This window comes from Lonchura striata, chromosome 12 (assembly GCF_050655825.1).
Source record: "Lonchura striata isolate lonStrDom1 chromosome 12, ASM5065582v1, whole genome shotgun sequence".
Classification (NCBI taxonomy): domain Eukaryota; kingdom Metazoa; phylum Chordata; class Aves; order Passeriformes; family Estrildidae; genus Lonchura; species Lonchura striata.
The window spans coordinates 15,868,145-15,882,738 of record NC_140714.1 but is presented as its reverse complement, the minus strand read 5'-3'; the positions used below and the strand labels follow the sequence as shown (position 1 = coordinate 15,882,738).

The 14,594-nt window shown below is 40.8% G+C and overlaps 1 protein-coding gene across 3 annotated transcripts in view; it reads left to right on the top strand.

The window, feature by feature from the left end:
* Window positions 1-14,594, top strand: part of RFT1 (RFT1 glycolipid translocator homolog) — a 65,124-nt gene that overhangs the window by 36,943 nt on the left and 13,587 nt on the right. Inside the window, exons 3-7 of one of the 3 annotated variants that reach the window (XM_085590666.1) lie at window positions 5,001-5,112; window positions 6,225-6,362; window positions 6,905-7,018; window positions 7,863-8,032; window positions 9,768-9,875. In XM_085590666.1, the coding sequence (XP_085446792.1) occupies window positions 9,855-9,875 (21 nt within the window). In that variant the 5' untranslated portion in view covers window positions 5,001-5,112; window positions 6,225-6,362; window positions 6,905-7,018; window positions 7,863-8,032; window positions 9,768-9,854. Of the gene's footprint in view, window positions 1-5,000; window positions 5,113-6,224; window positions 6,363-6,904; window positions 7,019-7,862; window positions 8,033-8,756; window positions 9,876-12,480; window positions 13,443-14,594 lie in introns of those variants that run through there. The other 2 variants (XM_085590665.1, XM_085590667.1) reach the window with 2 other exon arrangements.

Genomic DNA, 14,594 nt, shown 5'->3' with positions numbered 1-14,594 from the left:
GAAACACTTGTGGAAGGTTTGTTTTTCCAGACATGACTGAGTTAGTGTCTGTAGCAGCAACACCACTGGTATCAATATCTGATCAGAAGCCTACACTGAATGACTGGCTCTCACAAAGGCTGAAATAACTTCTGTTCCATCATGAGCAGTGACAGGGGACCTTCCTGCAGCTCCTGGGGCTGAGAAAGCCTCAGGGAGGGGTCCACCTGTTCTGACAACTGAGTGTAAAAACCGAAACTGGGAGGATTCCACCCATGAAAGTGCCCTGTGTACATGTAATGGATCTGAGTGTCCTGATGACTGTCTCCTTGGCCTGCCCAGCAGGTGTGAACAGGTATTTTTGTGTGGAACAGCCAGCCTCCCTGGTGTGCTGTGAGGGAGAACCATCTGTTCCTGACGCACAGAGTGCCTTGGCATTGGCTACTGCTGTTCCATAGCTAATGAAAGCACATCACTATTAACAGAGATGTGAGAGAAGTGCAGGAAGACAGTGCACAAAACTCCTGTCAGCATGCAAAAAATGCTTTTTAATGGACTGCCATCAGTAAAGGCAGAAAGCCAGTCAGACAAACATCAGCACTTCTTGGCACTCTTTGTTCTGTTACAGTTGTCTGTCTTTCGCCACACATTATTATTGAGTGCTTAATCAGTATTAAATCTAATTCTGGAATGACATCTGAGTAATTATTTTACAGCATTAGCAGCTGGAAGAATGTCCTGCCTGTTAATTATTTTCATTATCTCTCTCTCAGAATAGCAGCTGGCAGTTAAAATACTGTAGAATGAAACCCGGTACCCAGATAAATACCATGTTTATGTAGGTGTATGAGCATACTGTGTAATCTCTTAAAACCATCAGAAAGTGATGAAGGAACTAATTTAGGGCACATCTTATACTGATATGTCTTAGGGAAATGGCAGATACTTTTCTCTATGCACACATACTCAAGATATCTAATGCTCTTTCAGTTTTATAATGTACCTCGGAAAGAGCCAAAGAAGGGTAGTTAGTCTAAAAATCAGTCAGTCAGCTGTCATTTCTGAAATGTAACTATGCTGACTGATTTTGAGGAGAATATCAAGGTACTAGTCGTGAACTCCCTGTTGGGGTTCTGACATGTGCAGGCTTGCTCCCCATTTCTCCAGCTCTGTGTGAGCCCAGATTGTATTGCTGTGGTAAGGGGACTGATGACCAGAACTGCTTTAATTTCTGGATGAGCTGTGAATGCTGTGTTGCTGAGAAGGCAAACAAATGAACTAAATCCATATATTCTGTCCTTTCAGAGTCCAAGGCTTTGCAATCTCTGTCCCAGGGTGCCAGGTTTTGGTCTGTTCCCCGATTGACTCACTTGACTCCTTTAGTAGGAATCTTCCCATGGGAGCACTGTGAGGAGTTCTGCACATCCTCGTTCTTTGCCTGAGGATGAGGCAGTGGTGGGGCCTGTGAGGTTTTGATCCCTCTTGTATTTAATCTTGGAGAAGAGAAGGATTGCACAGACATCCTTTTAAAGAGCCGCATGCTCCAGTGTGATGAAAAGGAAGACAGAAGACAAGCTGTGGCTCCAAATACCTCAGTGCAGATTTTGTTTTTTTTTTAAGAGGACACTTGCTCTTAGGGTCTTTGCATGATTTCAGGCTGTAAATGCAACTTTTAGGTTCAATTCCTTCTCTCCTGCCAAATTGTCATGGGTGTTCAGTAGAAATACTGAGTTTTCCCCTGAGGCAAATAAAATCTTGTGAAGGACAAAGAATTTGGGAAACACTGGGATGAAAAGGAAATAAAGGAATTGCATGGCATAGTTTACAAATAAAAATCCCAAGATGTTTTTTAATCTTACAAAAGAATGATCTGCTCCTTCTCAGATGCTACACATTTACCTTTGTACTTAATTCTGTAAATAGGTACTGTATTGTAATCCTTGTTGAGAACATGCAACTTAAGTTATACCATTCAGCCTGAAAATACTGGGGAAAAGCAGTGATAGGATAATACATGATCTGTGTGAATAGAGGACTGTTTATAGCATGTGGCTGTCAGATTTCTGTTTGCTTGTCTCATTTGAGCATTCTGACAATCAATATTGAAGTGCTGCTCTGGTTGTGCAAAGGCTTGGACAGAGTAAGTGCCAACCTGACCACTCCCCTTTTGGCAAACTGCTGTTTGGCTTCTCTAAGTTTTGTGAATTTTCATTAGGTATAGTCTTTTCTCAAAAAGGAAGGAACTAATAATGAAGTAATTTTTTTCAGGGCTGTGAGCAAGACCATTTCTGCAATTCTTGGCATACACATTTAGAAGAAAACAGTAACAGTGCATGTTCAGGTCATTAATTTTTATTTATATTGACAATATACTCACAGGTTTTCTACTGCTGGCAGTAAAATTTTGGCTAATGTGCACTGCTTATTGACCTCTCATGCACTTCCAAGGGAAGTCTTGCTCTCCCATATATTCTCTATTAATCTCATACTGAAATTTCCTTTTTATTTACAAACCAGCCAAAAATGGGCAATAATGCTGCAGACTGTCCCGAAACTGCCCAGCTAGTCCTGTGCTGTCAGCATCATTCCAGCACTGCCAGTCAAACTACCTTTAGCAGTAGTTGCAGAGGAAAGTTGTGTTAAACTTCTCTGCCCCCCACCAGTGTTTTGGGGTGAGCTTAAAAAAAAAAAAAAGCAGCAGTTCTTGGCCCCATACTGCCTTGACAATCCTATCCAGTTTTCCCTTTAATGTTTGCCACATATGGTTTTGAAATCCAGTGTCTGACTTCTTTTCTAAATATAGCATCATAATTCTTTTTTAAAATTATCGATGCCATGAGTCTTATTTGTTTTCAAGACATTTTTTCCTCCTTTTGTAATATAACAAAGTATTGAGAGTTCTTGTATTGTCCATTTCTCATAGGCACATTTGAAGACATTTTATTCATTTTTCTTTATGTTTTGCTGCATATTGGGAAGCATCTCCTTCCCAGATTTTAATCAGAAAGCAGAGTAGCAAAGAGCACATCCCTTGGCCAGGGTGAGCAGCCTGTGCCCCACTATCAGCACAGAGTTTTTCCACACAGCTGTGCCTGGTTCTTTGGTAGCAGAGGTGGACCAAAACCAGTGGTGGTAGCAATAAGGCACAGGCTCAGTGGTTTCTTAGCTGAATTTTGAGTGTTTGTCTCACACTGCACTACCCAGCTGTAACCTCCTCGTGTACTTGTGTTATTGGAGTGACCAAATGGAATTAACTTCACCTGAATGGCTTTGAATTTGCTCTTCCATCATGCAGGATTTTGTCTCAGAGGTGAAAAGTGGCTGAATGTAAGCCTGGATGGTGAAAAAATAAGTAAAGTGAATGAGTTTTATTTCCTCATCTCCCTGCAAATATTTGTATTTTTTATCTAAAAAGCAGGAAGCAGCCTGTGATTTTAGTAATGTGCCTAGAATGAAATCTGGGGTTTTGAACAGCTTTCCCTGCTTTGGCAGTGCTTTCCATTGTCAAGTTCACAATGACTTGTAACAGAACTATTCAGAAGCAATCCTACCAGTGCAGATCTCAATTTTAGTGGCCTGTTACACCCCAAACCACTCCACTTCTTTTGGCAAAGAAAAGAATATACAGTGTTACATCAGGGAAGAAACTGGTAAATGGCATTTGAAAGCAAACAGTTTTATTCATAAAGAGAACAAATCATACCAGAGTACAAGCAGAGTCACAACTGATGATGGTCTTTAACAAGCAGACAGTTCTTCTTGGGTAGTGCAGAGAGATAAAAAGTTATTTTAAAATCATGTGGTATTTTTAAGTTGGAATCAACAGGTTCCATCCTGCTAATGTATAACTAAGGTATAACTAAAATAATGTTTGAAAAAACAATATGTAAGGAAAAAGGCAGTTTTAAATAAGACTGGTAAAACATCCAGAATGATATGAAATATTGTTGATTTTCTTATGGATTACCTCAAATTTTGGACTCATATTGTTGCAAATAATGTATTCTGTACCTGACTGCTGGAATTAATTACAGTCATGGCAAGAAGATTGCTGGAGTTTTTTTGTTGATAATCACATGCAGCCAGTGACATAAAGACCTGGAAGACTGCCAGAATTGCAGTAACTGAATAAAGCTAATTTCTTACATAATTTCCTGACTAGCACTTTCCCAGAGTACAGTAACCCTGCATACAGCATTTGAAAACATTACCAACAGCATTACAGAATGAGGCCCAGTACAATTTAATATCTGAGAGAGGATGAAAATCTAAGGATACAATGTCAGTGGAATAGTCAGAATGGACTTGTATTCCTAAATGTTTCCGTAGAAAAGTTACAGTGTTCTCTGTGTGTCTAGGGCTGAAATAATTTCAAGATTCATCACTCTTTGCTAGTAATGATTTCTTGCTTTTTCGGTTGGACTCTGAATGAGACTGGTAACATAAAATAGTGAACTTTGCAGATGGAAAGGAACTGGTTTTGTAACAGATTGAGTTTTGGGAGCAGGGTGTGGGTAGAAAAAGATATGCATTGCTGGTTTAGTCTCAGACATGTGGTCAGATCCTTTTGTTTGAACCTCCCCACATTCTTCAGGATGTGAGTGGGAGTATTCTCCCATACATGAAAATCTTAAGCGACTCCTGCGACTTCTCTTACAGTGAACCTCTGATACTACTGGTTTCTAAGAAAATAATTTTAAATTAATGTTGAGGTAGGACAGGCATGGAGGTCTAAAGACATGGTGAAATACACAGTGCTTCTGAAATCTGCTGATGAATGAAAGGTGGTGTGAACCACAGCCTGCAAGCTGCAGAATGGTGAGTAAAGGTAATAGTGACAGTCTGAGGCTCCAAATGAGTAGCAGTTGTATGCTGCACCTTCAGCTTTCTAACACAGTGGTTATGTAGTCAGAAAGATTAAACTTGTTCCATTTAGTGGCATTTATCTTCTGATGGGAGTGGTGGTTGTAGATGCAGCAGCAGAATACAAGAGCCAGGGTGCAGCTTTCTTTCCTTACCAGGCACATCCATTGCTCTGTGTGTGGACACCGGTATTTGTGAGAGGAATATCCAGCTCCTTTGACTGGCTATGAGCAGTTCTGCCTGCTGATCATTCAGAGTTTCTCCCCTCTGGTAAGGACTAAATTGTCTCAAGAATTTTCTTCTACAGACCTGGGAAGGTGAACTTTTTAATTCTTTCTTTTTATTTTAAGTTGGGTAACTTTTGCTCCCTTTATGGCCTATAGAGTTGACTGTGTTTGCTTTCACCTCTCTTCCACTTGGCAAGAAGCCAAACCATGACTCTTGGTGGAGGGATGCAGACTTTCTGGTAAAATTGAATATCTGGTAGGATATATGGCTTTGTCCACAACATAAATTCTTAGGAACATGGGAAGTGTAGTGAATATAGACATTTATGAGCACCAAGGTGCCCATGCAGCCCTCATGCAATTCTCAGGGATTGAAGCAGAGCCCATAGGGTGTGTCTGGAATATTATGTTAAAGTACAACTTTCCAATCATGTTAAAGCTAGACTTCCTGTATTTAAGTGTAAACTGCCTTATAGTTTATGCCCAAGTGTCTTTACAGCATTACAAGGGATCTTTTCACCAGGATTTAGCTGTGGTCAGGAATATGTTAATGTATGACAACATCTTATGTTGTAGTAGACAAATTTTTGCTCTCTGTAACTAAACCATGAACCCACAGAGAGAGAGAAGAAACAAAAGTACATATCCCACTTAAGGGAACATTTTGCTGCTGTTATCTTTAGGAGTTGTATGACATCTGTGAATTTAGCCTAATATACCTGATCCTAAAAAAAATGCCAATCACCTCCTCAGCCAATCTTAGTAGTGAGAGTGGATATATTCTTTTTTTTTTCCAAGTTACACACAAACTGTTGACACATCATGGTTCAGTTGTGATACACTTATAACATGACTGAACAAAGAAAAGTATTTTTTTCTACATGACTGCTTAGCACACAAACTCAGAGTGATTGGCAAAGCTGAAAACAAAATATTTTTAAGAGAAAATAAAACAAAGCAGGTTATTTAGTAGAGAAGGGAGAGGGGAGTTTTCTTATTGCATTCTGCTTAAGGGACAAAGTGGGGAAATTCCCTAATGTTAGCATGACACAAGATCTTATGTTTGAAGACTTGCAGAAATGTATCTCATGTGGTGACTAATCTCATTTGTCTTTTCTGTTTTTCTGTCACCATAACTGTGATGTTTGAGGACAGCTGGTGTTCTCAGAGCTGAGCCATCCTGTGTTTGTTTGTTCCATGTAAGTCCAGAGACTGAGCCGGCAAGGGCGGCAGTGCAGCCAAACTTGGAGTGCAGAGCCTTGTTCCTCATGCCCTGACAACAGGACTTTCAAGGTGAGTTGTCTTATGACCTTGGGGAGATTATTTTTTTCTGAACAGACACATCCAACAAAGTCATTATCTCAATCCACATGGAGACAGTGAAGCTCAGGAACTCGAATCTATGGACAACTGCATTAGAGGCAGAGATGATTTTGGTGCTCAATATTGTTCCCCTATATCAAAGGGATATATTTAGATAACCTCCCACTAGAAGGTGAAATAAGAGCTTTCCTTTTTCCCAATTTTTATTGAGAGAGCTCTGCTGGGCAGAGTGTTAAGTTCTCCTCCCCATATTCCTAGTGAGTTTTTTTTTTTCCCTAATATTTTAGGGTTTTGTAATGAAAGTGAATTTTAAATGTTGAAGGATAATGTGGGGGTTTCTGAAACTGAATAGGTAAACATATGCTGGGATTATCTTATTTAAGACATTCCTTGTTTGCCACAAAAGAAAAAGAGGAATCCAAAAAATGTATTGCACTTAGCTGTAGCTGTCATGAATGCCAGAGGAGGTCCCGTAAAGGGGCTGAAGGTATTTTATTCTATCAATTTGTCAGACTAATCACTGTCTTGTGAGAGGAGTTATTTCAGTAAAGAAAGAAAGTCAACTCTCAAGAGAGAAGGAAATGAATGATGTGAAGAGATACCTGACTCATAATTAACTCTGACAGGTGAGTGTGCACAGTGTTATATAATATTGTATGAACACAGTTTGAAGGCAGTGTATGGTGAGTCACAAATTCTGCATTCTCAAACTTTATAAGCCATAGCATGAAGTGATTTTTCTCCTCCTAGATGCTGAATTTTTTGAATAGCAAAACCACTTTTTTGTGTCATATCCTGCTGGTTGTTAAGTACAATTCCTGCATGTCTTCTTCTCTTTCAAAAGTCTCCAGGTGACTCAAGAAAAAAAAAAAAAGGAAGGAGAAACTGGAATATTTTTCAAGAATACATTGCATTCAGTGCATTTTCAGAATCCACATTCCTCTCATATGTATTTCAGTAGCTCTTTGCTAGTTGTGTTCTTCCACAGTGTGTATTTTACTGTGTTCGTTGAGTTATTGTCACTGTTGATTTTAAAAGTTTTAAGGGTATTTCATAGACAAAAAAATCATGCTGAGGTTAAATCAAGTTTAATAACACTTCTTGTTGAATTCTAAAATATAAGAGGATCATTCTGCTTGAATACTTGGCAGCTGTGAAGTGTTTTAATGAACAGAGCCTTATTTCTATATGAATATTAACATTAATAATAACAATATTAACAGTGTTGGTGAATATACATGTTTGTACAGCAAGCAGAAATCTCTTGTGCAGACTTTTTGCACCTCTTTTTCAAGTACATTTTTTCTCAAGGGATGCAGCCTGGAGCCCATGGAATGATTTTGTTGTGCAAAGATGCCAAGCACTAGTTAGTAAAGAGCTTTCAATTGCGAGTGCTCACAGGTGCAGAATGTGTTCCTGTACTTTTACTCTGGCTGTTCTAACCAGAAAATCCTTCTGTCTGTTCCCTAGCAATACACTGGCATCTGCAGCAGCACGTGTTACCCTGGGGTTCATCTTACAGAATGCACAGGAAGGAGGAAATTGTACATTTTGCCTCAGCACCTGCTCATCACCACCTTTATAATTCAGCTTTGCAGAGTAGGATTTGGGATGTCCTACTGTTGTGGTTTGACATGGAAGTGAGTTTTCTCAGGAAGTTGGGGTCAAACCAATCAGTGGTCAGGTTTGGATATTGACACTTGGAGAGATTCATCTCTCCCTTGATGAACTAAGAATTGATCATCTGAAAGGTGGTAACTTGATCAGGAATCCAAGGTTGTGTCTCACTGTGTTTTGGTGGAAATTGGATGGGGGGAGGAGGAATGTTTTGGAAGGTTGTCATCCTGGATTCAGGGTGTGTCTTTTTTCCTTTATTTCTAAGCTTGAGCTTGCTCTGTTCTGTTCCTGGTTGCATCTCACAGCACTCATTTGGGGAGGGTGTATTTTCATGGAGACACTGGCATTGTTCCAGGGTCAAACCATGACACCTACCCTCCAGAAACAATTCTGATCATAGTGATAGCTGAAGTTGTGCATAACTGACATGAGCAACAAGTGATGGCAGTGAGATTTTGCAAGGTAAAAGAAACAATCTGCAATTGAACTTCTTATTTATAATTATTGCTGACAGTATAAATGTTCCAAAAAGATCAAGAGGTGTTCCATTGTAGTTTTCTTATTTCATATATTGATAGGCTTCTAAAGCACACAGCAATTAGATAAATTGTCTACCAGTGCTCAGAGTGAGGGGCTGATGCACATTTCCTAAGCCTGTCAAGTGACATGTAAGCCAGAAACTGTTAGGTAGATCCCAGCAAAAATGGCTGGAATTTCAACCCTTGAAGAAGGCAAGACAGAAATCTTCAGCTGAACATAAATATATATATATATATATACATATATAAAGCACTTAGTATTTAGAAAACAAAGGACAGTTCAGATGGTGCAGAATTCATTATATGCATGTTTTAGAATTCATTTTGCATGAATACTAAGTAAGGACCTTGCCAGTTCCTGTGACAAAATATTGTAATTTATTGCTTCCCCACATTAAATAACCAGAAGGAGGGGTTTTTTTGTAGATCTTTAAAATGTCTGTTGAATGTCACAGATTTCTAAATTGAAAAGGTTAAAAAAAAAAGGCTTTTTGGACCAGACAACATTGTACAGAACACTTATTTTTGCTTTTCTAATCAATACACACAATTTCTTAAAATCTGCCAAATATACTGTGAAGTATGCAGGTCAATTATTTAGAATTATAAAAAAATGTAGCACTATCCCATCCTTGATATTTTACTATGTCTTGTATTTTTGCTACATATTTTTGCCTTTCCCTTGAGTAGAACATTGGTTTGTTATATTATTTCATATATAAAAAATGCTAGTCTTCCATATGTAAAGTATTTCAATAAATAATAGTTGAATTTACAATTGAAACTGATAAGGCTGCAAGACCAGTTATCAAATTACATATAAACAGTGTATTAAAATGTGTGAGGCAAAATGAACACTACTAAGTCAAAAGCTGTGCTGTAAAGCTGAGACACTGTTTTTTCAAATGTTGCAAATCACAGAAAAACCCACTTCTCTGCATTCTTCAAAAAGTCCCTTTATTCTTTTATCCCAAAGAAAAGACATAAATGAAATCCTTGCTGAACTAATTATGCATCCAGGAAAAAAAAATGCAGATTTTTGTTTAACCATTTAACATGCTCATAGAGATTAACTCAGTGCACAAGGCCTGGGGAACAAATCAAAAAAGCCCTCTGGGGGACACTTTAGTTGGAGGGAAGAAAAACTGGCACAGCAGTAACTCCTAATGTGTCCTTTGCTGGTGAATGACCTGTGACTAGCATATTTTTCTTCCTGCAGTTCTGCACTGCATTGGAAATGTTGCATGCCCAGGCTTGGATATGTCTCTGACCCAAGAGAGGTGCTCAGAGGAGAGAAGGAAGCTTAATGAGATTAATGCCTAGTCTGGTAAGTCTCCATGTGACTCCTTGCATTGACCCCAACCTAGTTATTGCTGTGAAGAAACAAGCTTTATAAGATCAGGAACAAAGACACTGATGTCTTGTATGCTTTCTTTCTGAAAAAGAAACAAAATTAAGACCAGACAATGTAATTTGGCCTCTTCTGGCACAAGACTTCTGAACAGAATAGGAAAAATGACCTTTTGCCATCCCAAGAACAAATGATTTTGTCCTCATTAATGAAATGGCAAAATGTGGACTTGCAGCAGAGACAGAGCAGTTGTGTTAAGGACCATTGCTCCTGAAAAAGGCTGGAGGGGGATTGGGATGAGCGAGCCCTGCAGAGCAGTATCCTACAGCTCCCCTTGTGCACCACTCTGCTGTGCTGGGACCCAGTGGAGATGTGGGCAGAGGATGGGAGGAGCAGGGTGCACGCAGCCCTTCGTGCAGGACATGCTGCCCTCAGGGGCACGGGCAGGGCTGGCTGCAGCAGCAGCACCTCTGGGCTGCTCCTGGCCTGGGGCATCTTCTGTGCTGAGCACTGAGGTGCTGGACAGGGTGACATTGAGGGGGAAGATTGCTCAGCCAGCACCAGGGGTTTTGACTATTTGTTTTGCTTGTTTCCAAAATGAGTCCCGACTCGAAAGCTTTTTCAGCAGCTGAGAAATCTACAGTCTTTAGCTCACAGCCCAGTCTGTCATTTTGTGTTACATCATGCACTATTCCAGGAGGTAGAGCTGCCTATGATTTCATAGCACAGTTGATTTTCTAGCTTAATTCCTCAAGGGACCTTAAAGGAAATGGAAACCTACAAATAAAATGAAGAAATTAAAATACATTGCTAACTCTAAAATGCAGCATTTATTTGTGTTAATAAAATACAAAATAGTAATGATCCTTTATACTGGATTTGGTTTTAGTTCTGCAATGGTTCAATAGGTTCCTGCTAATAGGTTCCAATCTCACTGTGTCTTTACTTTGGGATATATTTTTGCAGAAGAGGAATTCCTTTCTGAGGGAGGTGATACTATGGAAGGTCTCTAATTGTTCTTAACAGGTTGTAAGTTTTCTGGGCTACTGTCGGTCTATAAAAAAAGTTGTGATTTAAAGTCTACCTTTCATCCCAAAATACCTTATTAGTTGGGTAATTAATTACCTAAGTTCCCCAAGTTGGAACACAGATACCAAGCTACTGAAAGACAAAATTTTTTCTTTTTTAAATTCTGAAGGAACAGTCCCAACTCATTCTAAGGCCTGTATATACATTGTCTGGTCTTTTTGGACTAACTAAACTTCGGTGTAAATCAAAGGTGTTCTCTGACATGGAGGTTTCACATACCTCTAAAAAACCAAGGGTTTGTCCCATTGTGCTAAATTAAGGAGTGTGTGGTGTGTGCCGGAGGAAAATCCAGCCTAGTTTGGTTCCAGATGCAGGCTAACTCTGTATGTAAAAGTCTCTGTAAAAGTTAATCTTTCCTCCTTTGCTGTTAAGAAAAGTGAACTATTTTAGAGTATCCCATCACAAACTTGCCTCAGGGCAGCCAAAAGTGAAGAATGTTGTGCTGAAAAGATGCAGGAATGCTTTAAGAGGGCATTGCCTACTCTGGGAATCAGAGAGCAATTGTTTTGACTTAATGTTCTCAAGAAGATTTTGTGACACTGTGTGCCAGTTCAGTAACTCCTTTAACTTGTACCTATTCTAAAGTTATGTTACTAAAAGCAAGCAATTTTTGTCAACTCAGTTGTTAAGCCTGTTCAGGTATAGTTGTGAATAAAATTAAGTTAAAAGATAGGTCAGTTAATCTTTTGAAAAGGACTTGAGGGTGCTGGTGGATGAGAGGCTGGGTATGAACCAGCAATGTCTACTGGCAGCCCAGAAAACCAGTTGTGCCCTGGGCTTCATCCAAAGCAGCATGGGCAGCAGGGGAGGGAGGGGATTCTGCCCCTCTGCTCCATTCTGGTGAGACCCACCTGGAAGACTGCATCCAGCTCTGGGGCCACAGCCTAGGAAGGATATGAACCTGCTGGAAACAGTCCAGAGACCAGCAAGGTGCCAAGATGAATTGAGGAAAGGAGCACCTCTGAGGAAAGGCTGAAAGAACTGGGGTTGTTCAGCCTGGTAAAGAGAAGGATTTGGGGTAACCTAACTGTGGCCTTCCAGTACCTGCAGGGAACTTACAGGAAAGATGGAAAGAGACTTAAGAGTTATAGGACAAGGGGGAATGCTCCACATAAAGAGTAGGTTTAGATTAGATATCAGGAGAAAGCTCTTTACTGTGAAGGTGGTGAGGCACTGACACAGGTTTCCCAGAGAAGCTGAAGCTGTCCCATCCCAGAAGTGTTTAAAGCCAGATTGGATGGGGCTTGGAGCAACCCAGTCTAACAGAAGGTGTGGCATGGCAGGGGGTTGGAACAAGATGAGCTATAAGGTGCCTTCCAATCTAGGCTGTTCTATGAAATGCTGCTCCTGATCAGAGCTGGCCTTGTGCTGTGTCCCATTTCCATCACCAGCTGGGCTGTTCATTTGTTGCTCGGACACACCGCAGCCGGTCGGACACGCCCGCAGCCGGTGGGAGCGCCCGGCCCGTCCCGGCCGTGGCGGGGCCGGTGCCGCCACCGCGCGGCCCAACCGCGTCAATGCCCGGGGTCTCCTCGTGCCGGAGCTGCCTCCTATCACAACCACCTGGAGTTGCAGATATTCCTCCTCTTCCTCCCCCTCAGGCTTTGCGGCTGTTTCTGTTTCGGCTTTATGAGGTGACAAGCCAAACTGTCCAACAAAACATCGCTCATTGTCACTTACTGTTGCCTGTGGCAGATGCCTGGAAAGGTCAGATCATTGCCTCCAGGTAGCACAGTGAATCCTCATGTTTTAGTCCTCAAAGTTACCCCCTTTTGTCACAGAAATGTTTGTGTGTAGAGAGTAGACATGAGTCCTTCTTACTGGAGTATTGGTAGATGCTGGAGCATGTCCAGAGAGGGGAAATTAAGAAGGCTGAGAAATCTGGAGCATCAGTCTTATGAGGAGCAGCTGCAGAGACAGGTGGAAACTGGAGAAGAGGAGGCTCAAGAGAGACCTTATCACTCACGAGTCTGAAAGAAGGCTTTTCCAGATAGGTGGGTGTTGGTCTCTCCTCCCAAGTAACAATAAGATGAGAGCAAACAGCCTCAACTTGTGCCAGGGGAGGTTTAGATTGGATATTAGGAAAAATGTCTTCAACAAAACCGCACTGGAACAGGCTGCTCAGGGGAGTGGTGGAGTCACCATCCCTGGGGGGATTTCAAAACCAATTAGATGTGGTGCTTGGGGGCATGGTTCAGCGGTGGACCTGGACCAGTTGGGCTCTCTGACCTCAAGAGTCCTTTCCAACCTGAACAGTTCTATGGTGTATGCTTCATGCACCTCAATTGCATTTCTGTTTCCCAGTTTAGCTTATCTGGTAGTTTATACTGGGTTTTAATCCCTTCCAGTTCATCCACCCTTATAGAGATCAGCACAAGCCATAACACACTGGAAGTCCTTTTTCATTTCTGCCATCACCCCGTACTGCCACAAGAGCAAACTCCAGAGTCTGAGGTAGGACAATATTTTAGTTGCTTTTTCCATTTGATAACTGGAAAACAAAGGAGGTGAATGGTAATGCTTCTTCCCCTCTAGCTGCAATCAGTACTCTTCTATAACTCAAAATCTCTCTGCAGTTGCTCAACACAGATTAGTTTCTTCTGTTTCTCTCCGTTTCCCTATGGGAAAACAATCCCTTTTTTTTTTTCCTTCATTGGTTTGTGTTTTTTTAGTCATAGGATATATTCCTCTGCCACATACATCTACATCTATACATCACTTCCAGATTACTTAAATAATGTTATTAGGAAAAATGACCAAGTAGGGGGAAAAAAAGCAGCCTGGGAAACTTTACTCTGAACATGGAAGAAATAAAGTGGTGGGTGAAATGGCTCAGAGGAGGAGGTTTCATGCAGAAGACAATTGATGGACAGGTGGCTGCTTTGCATGAGGTTGAATAATTTTGGTTAGTTCTCCAGATTCTCTGAAGACCCTGATTGAAACTGATGCTGTTCACAGTCTGTCACTAAGGAGCTGCAATCAAGTAGGGCTCAAATACTTCCCTCCCCCGTGCTCTTTGTAGCTGCTGCTGTTAGACAGGAAAAATCTTAGTTCAACTCTAGCATTGCTAAGAAAAATGTGACCTCTGAGCTCGAAGCGCCGTGCTTCTGAAGGGAACGTTCTGTAACGCAGAAAGATAGAATCTTTTTATATATCACTGCTTAAACAGTGATCCAAAATAGTCTGTAACTGTCCTGACTTACACTGAGTCCAAAGCCTTGCCTGTTTGGCAGCCTTCAATGCACTCTTATTATCAAATCCAATCTGCAGCAATTAAATTGCATCTTGGCATTTGAAGGTGTGTTTGGGCTTTATGTGATGGGTTTTTTTGTTTGTTTGTTTGTTTTCGGTTGATTTTGTTGTTCTTTATTTTGGGGGGTTTTTTTGGTTGTTTTTTAGTTGTATGTTTTGGGTTTTTATTTATTTTTTTCTCCACAGAATAAAGGGAATGTTTTTTTCCCTACGTCTTGGTTGTGTTTCTCCTTAGGTCAGGGAAGGCCGGTGGGTTTGCCCTCAGTTTGGAAAGGGATTGGTGGAACTCGGAAGCTTTTTCAGCAATCTTTGGCAAACAGCGCTTGTTGAATGTTACCGCATCTACCGCGCATC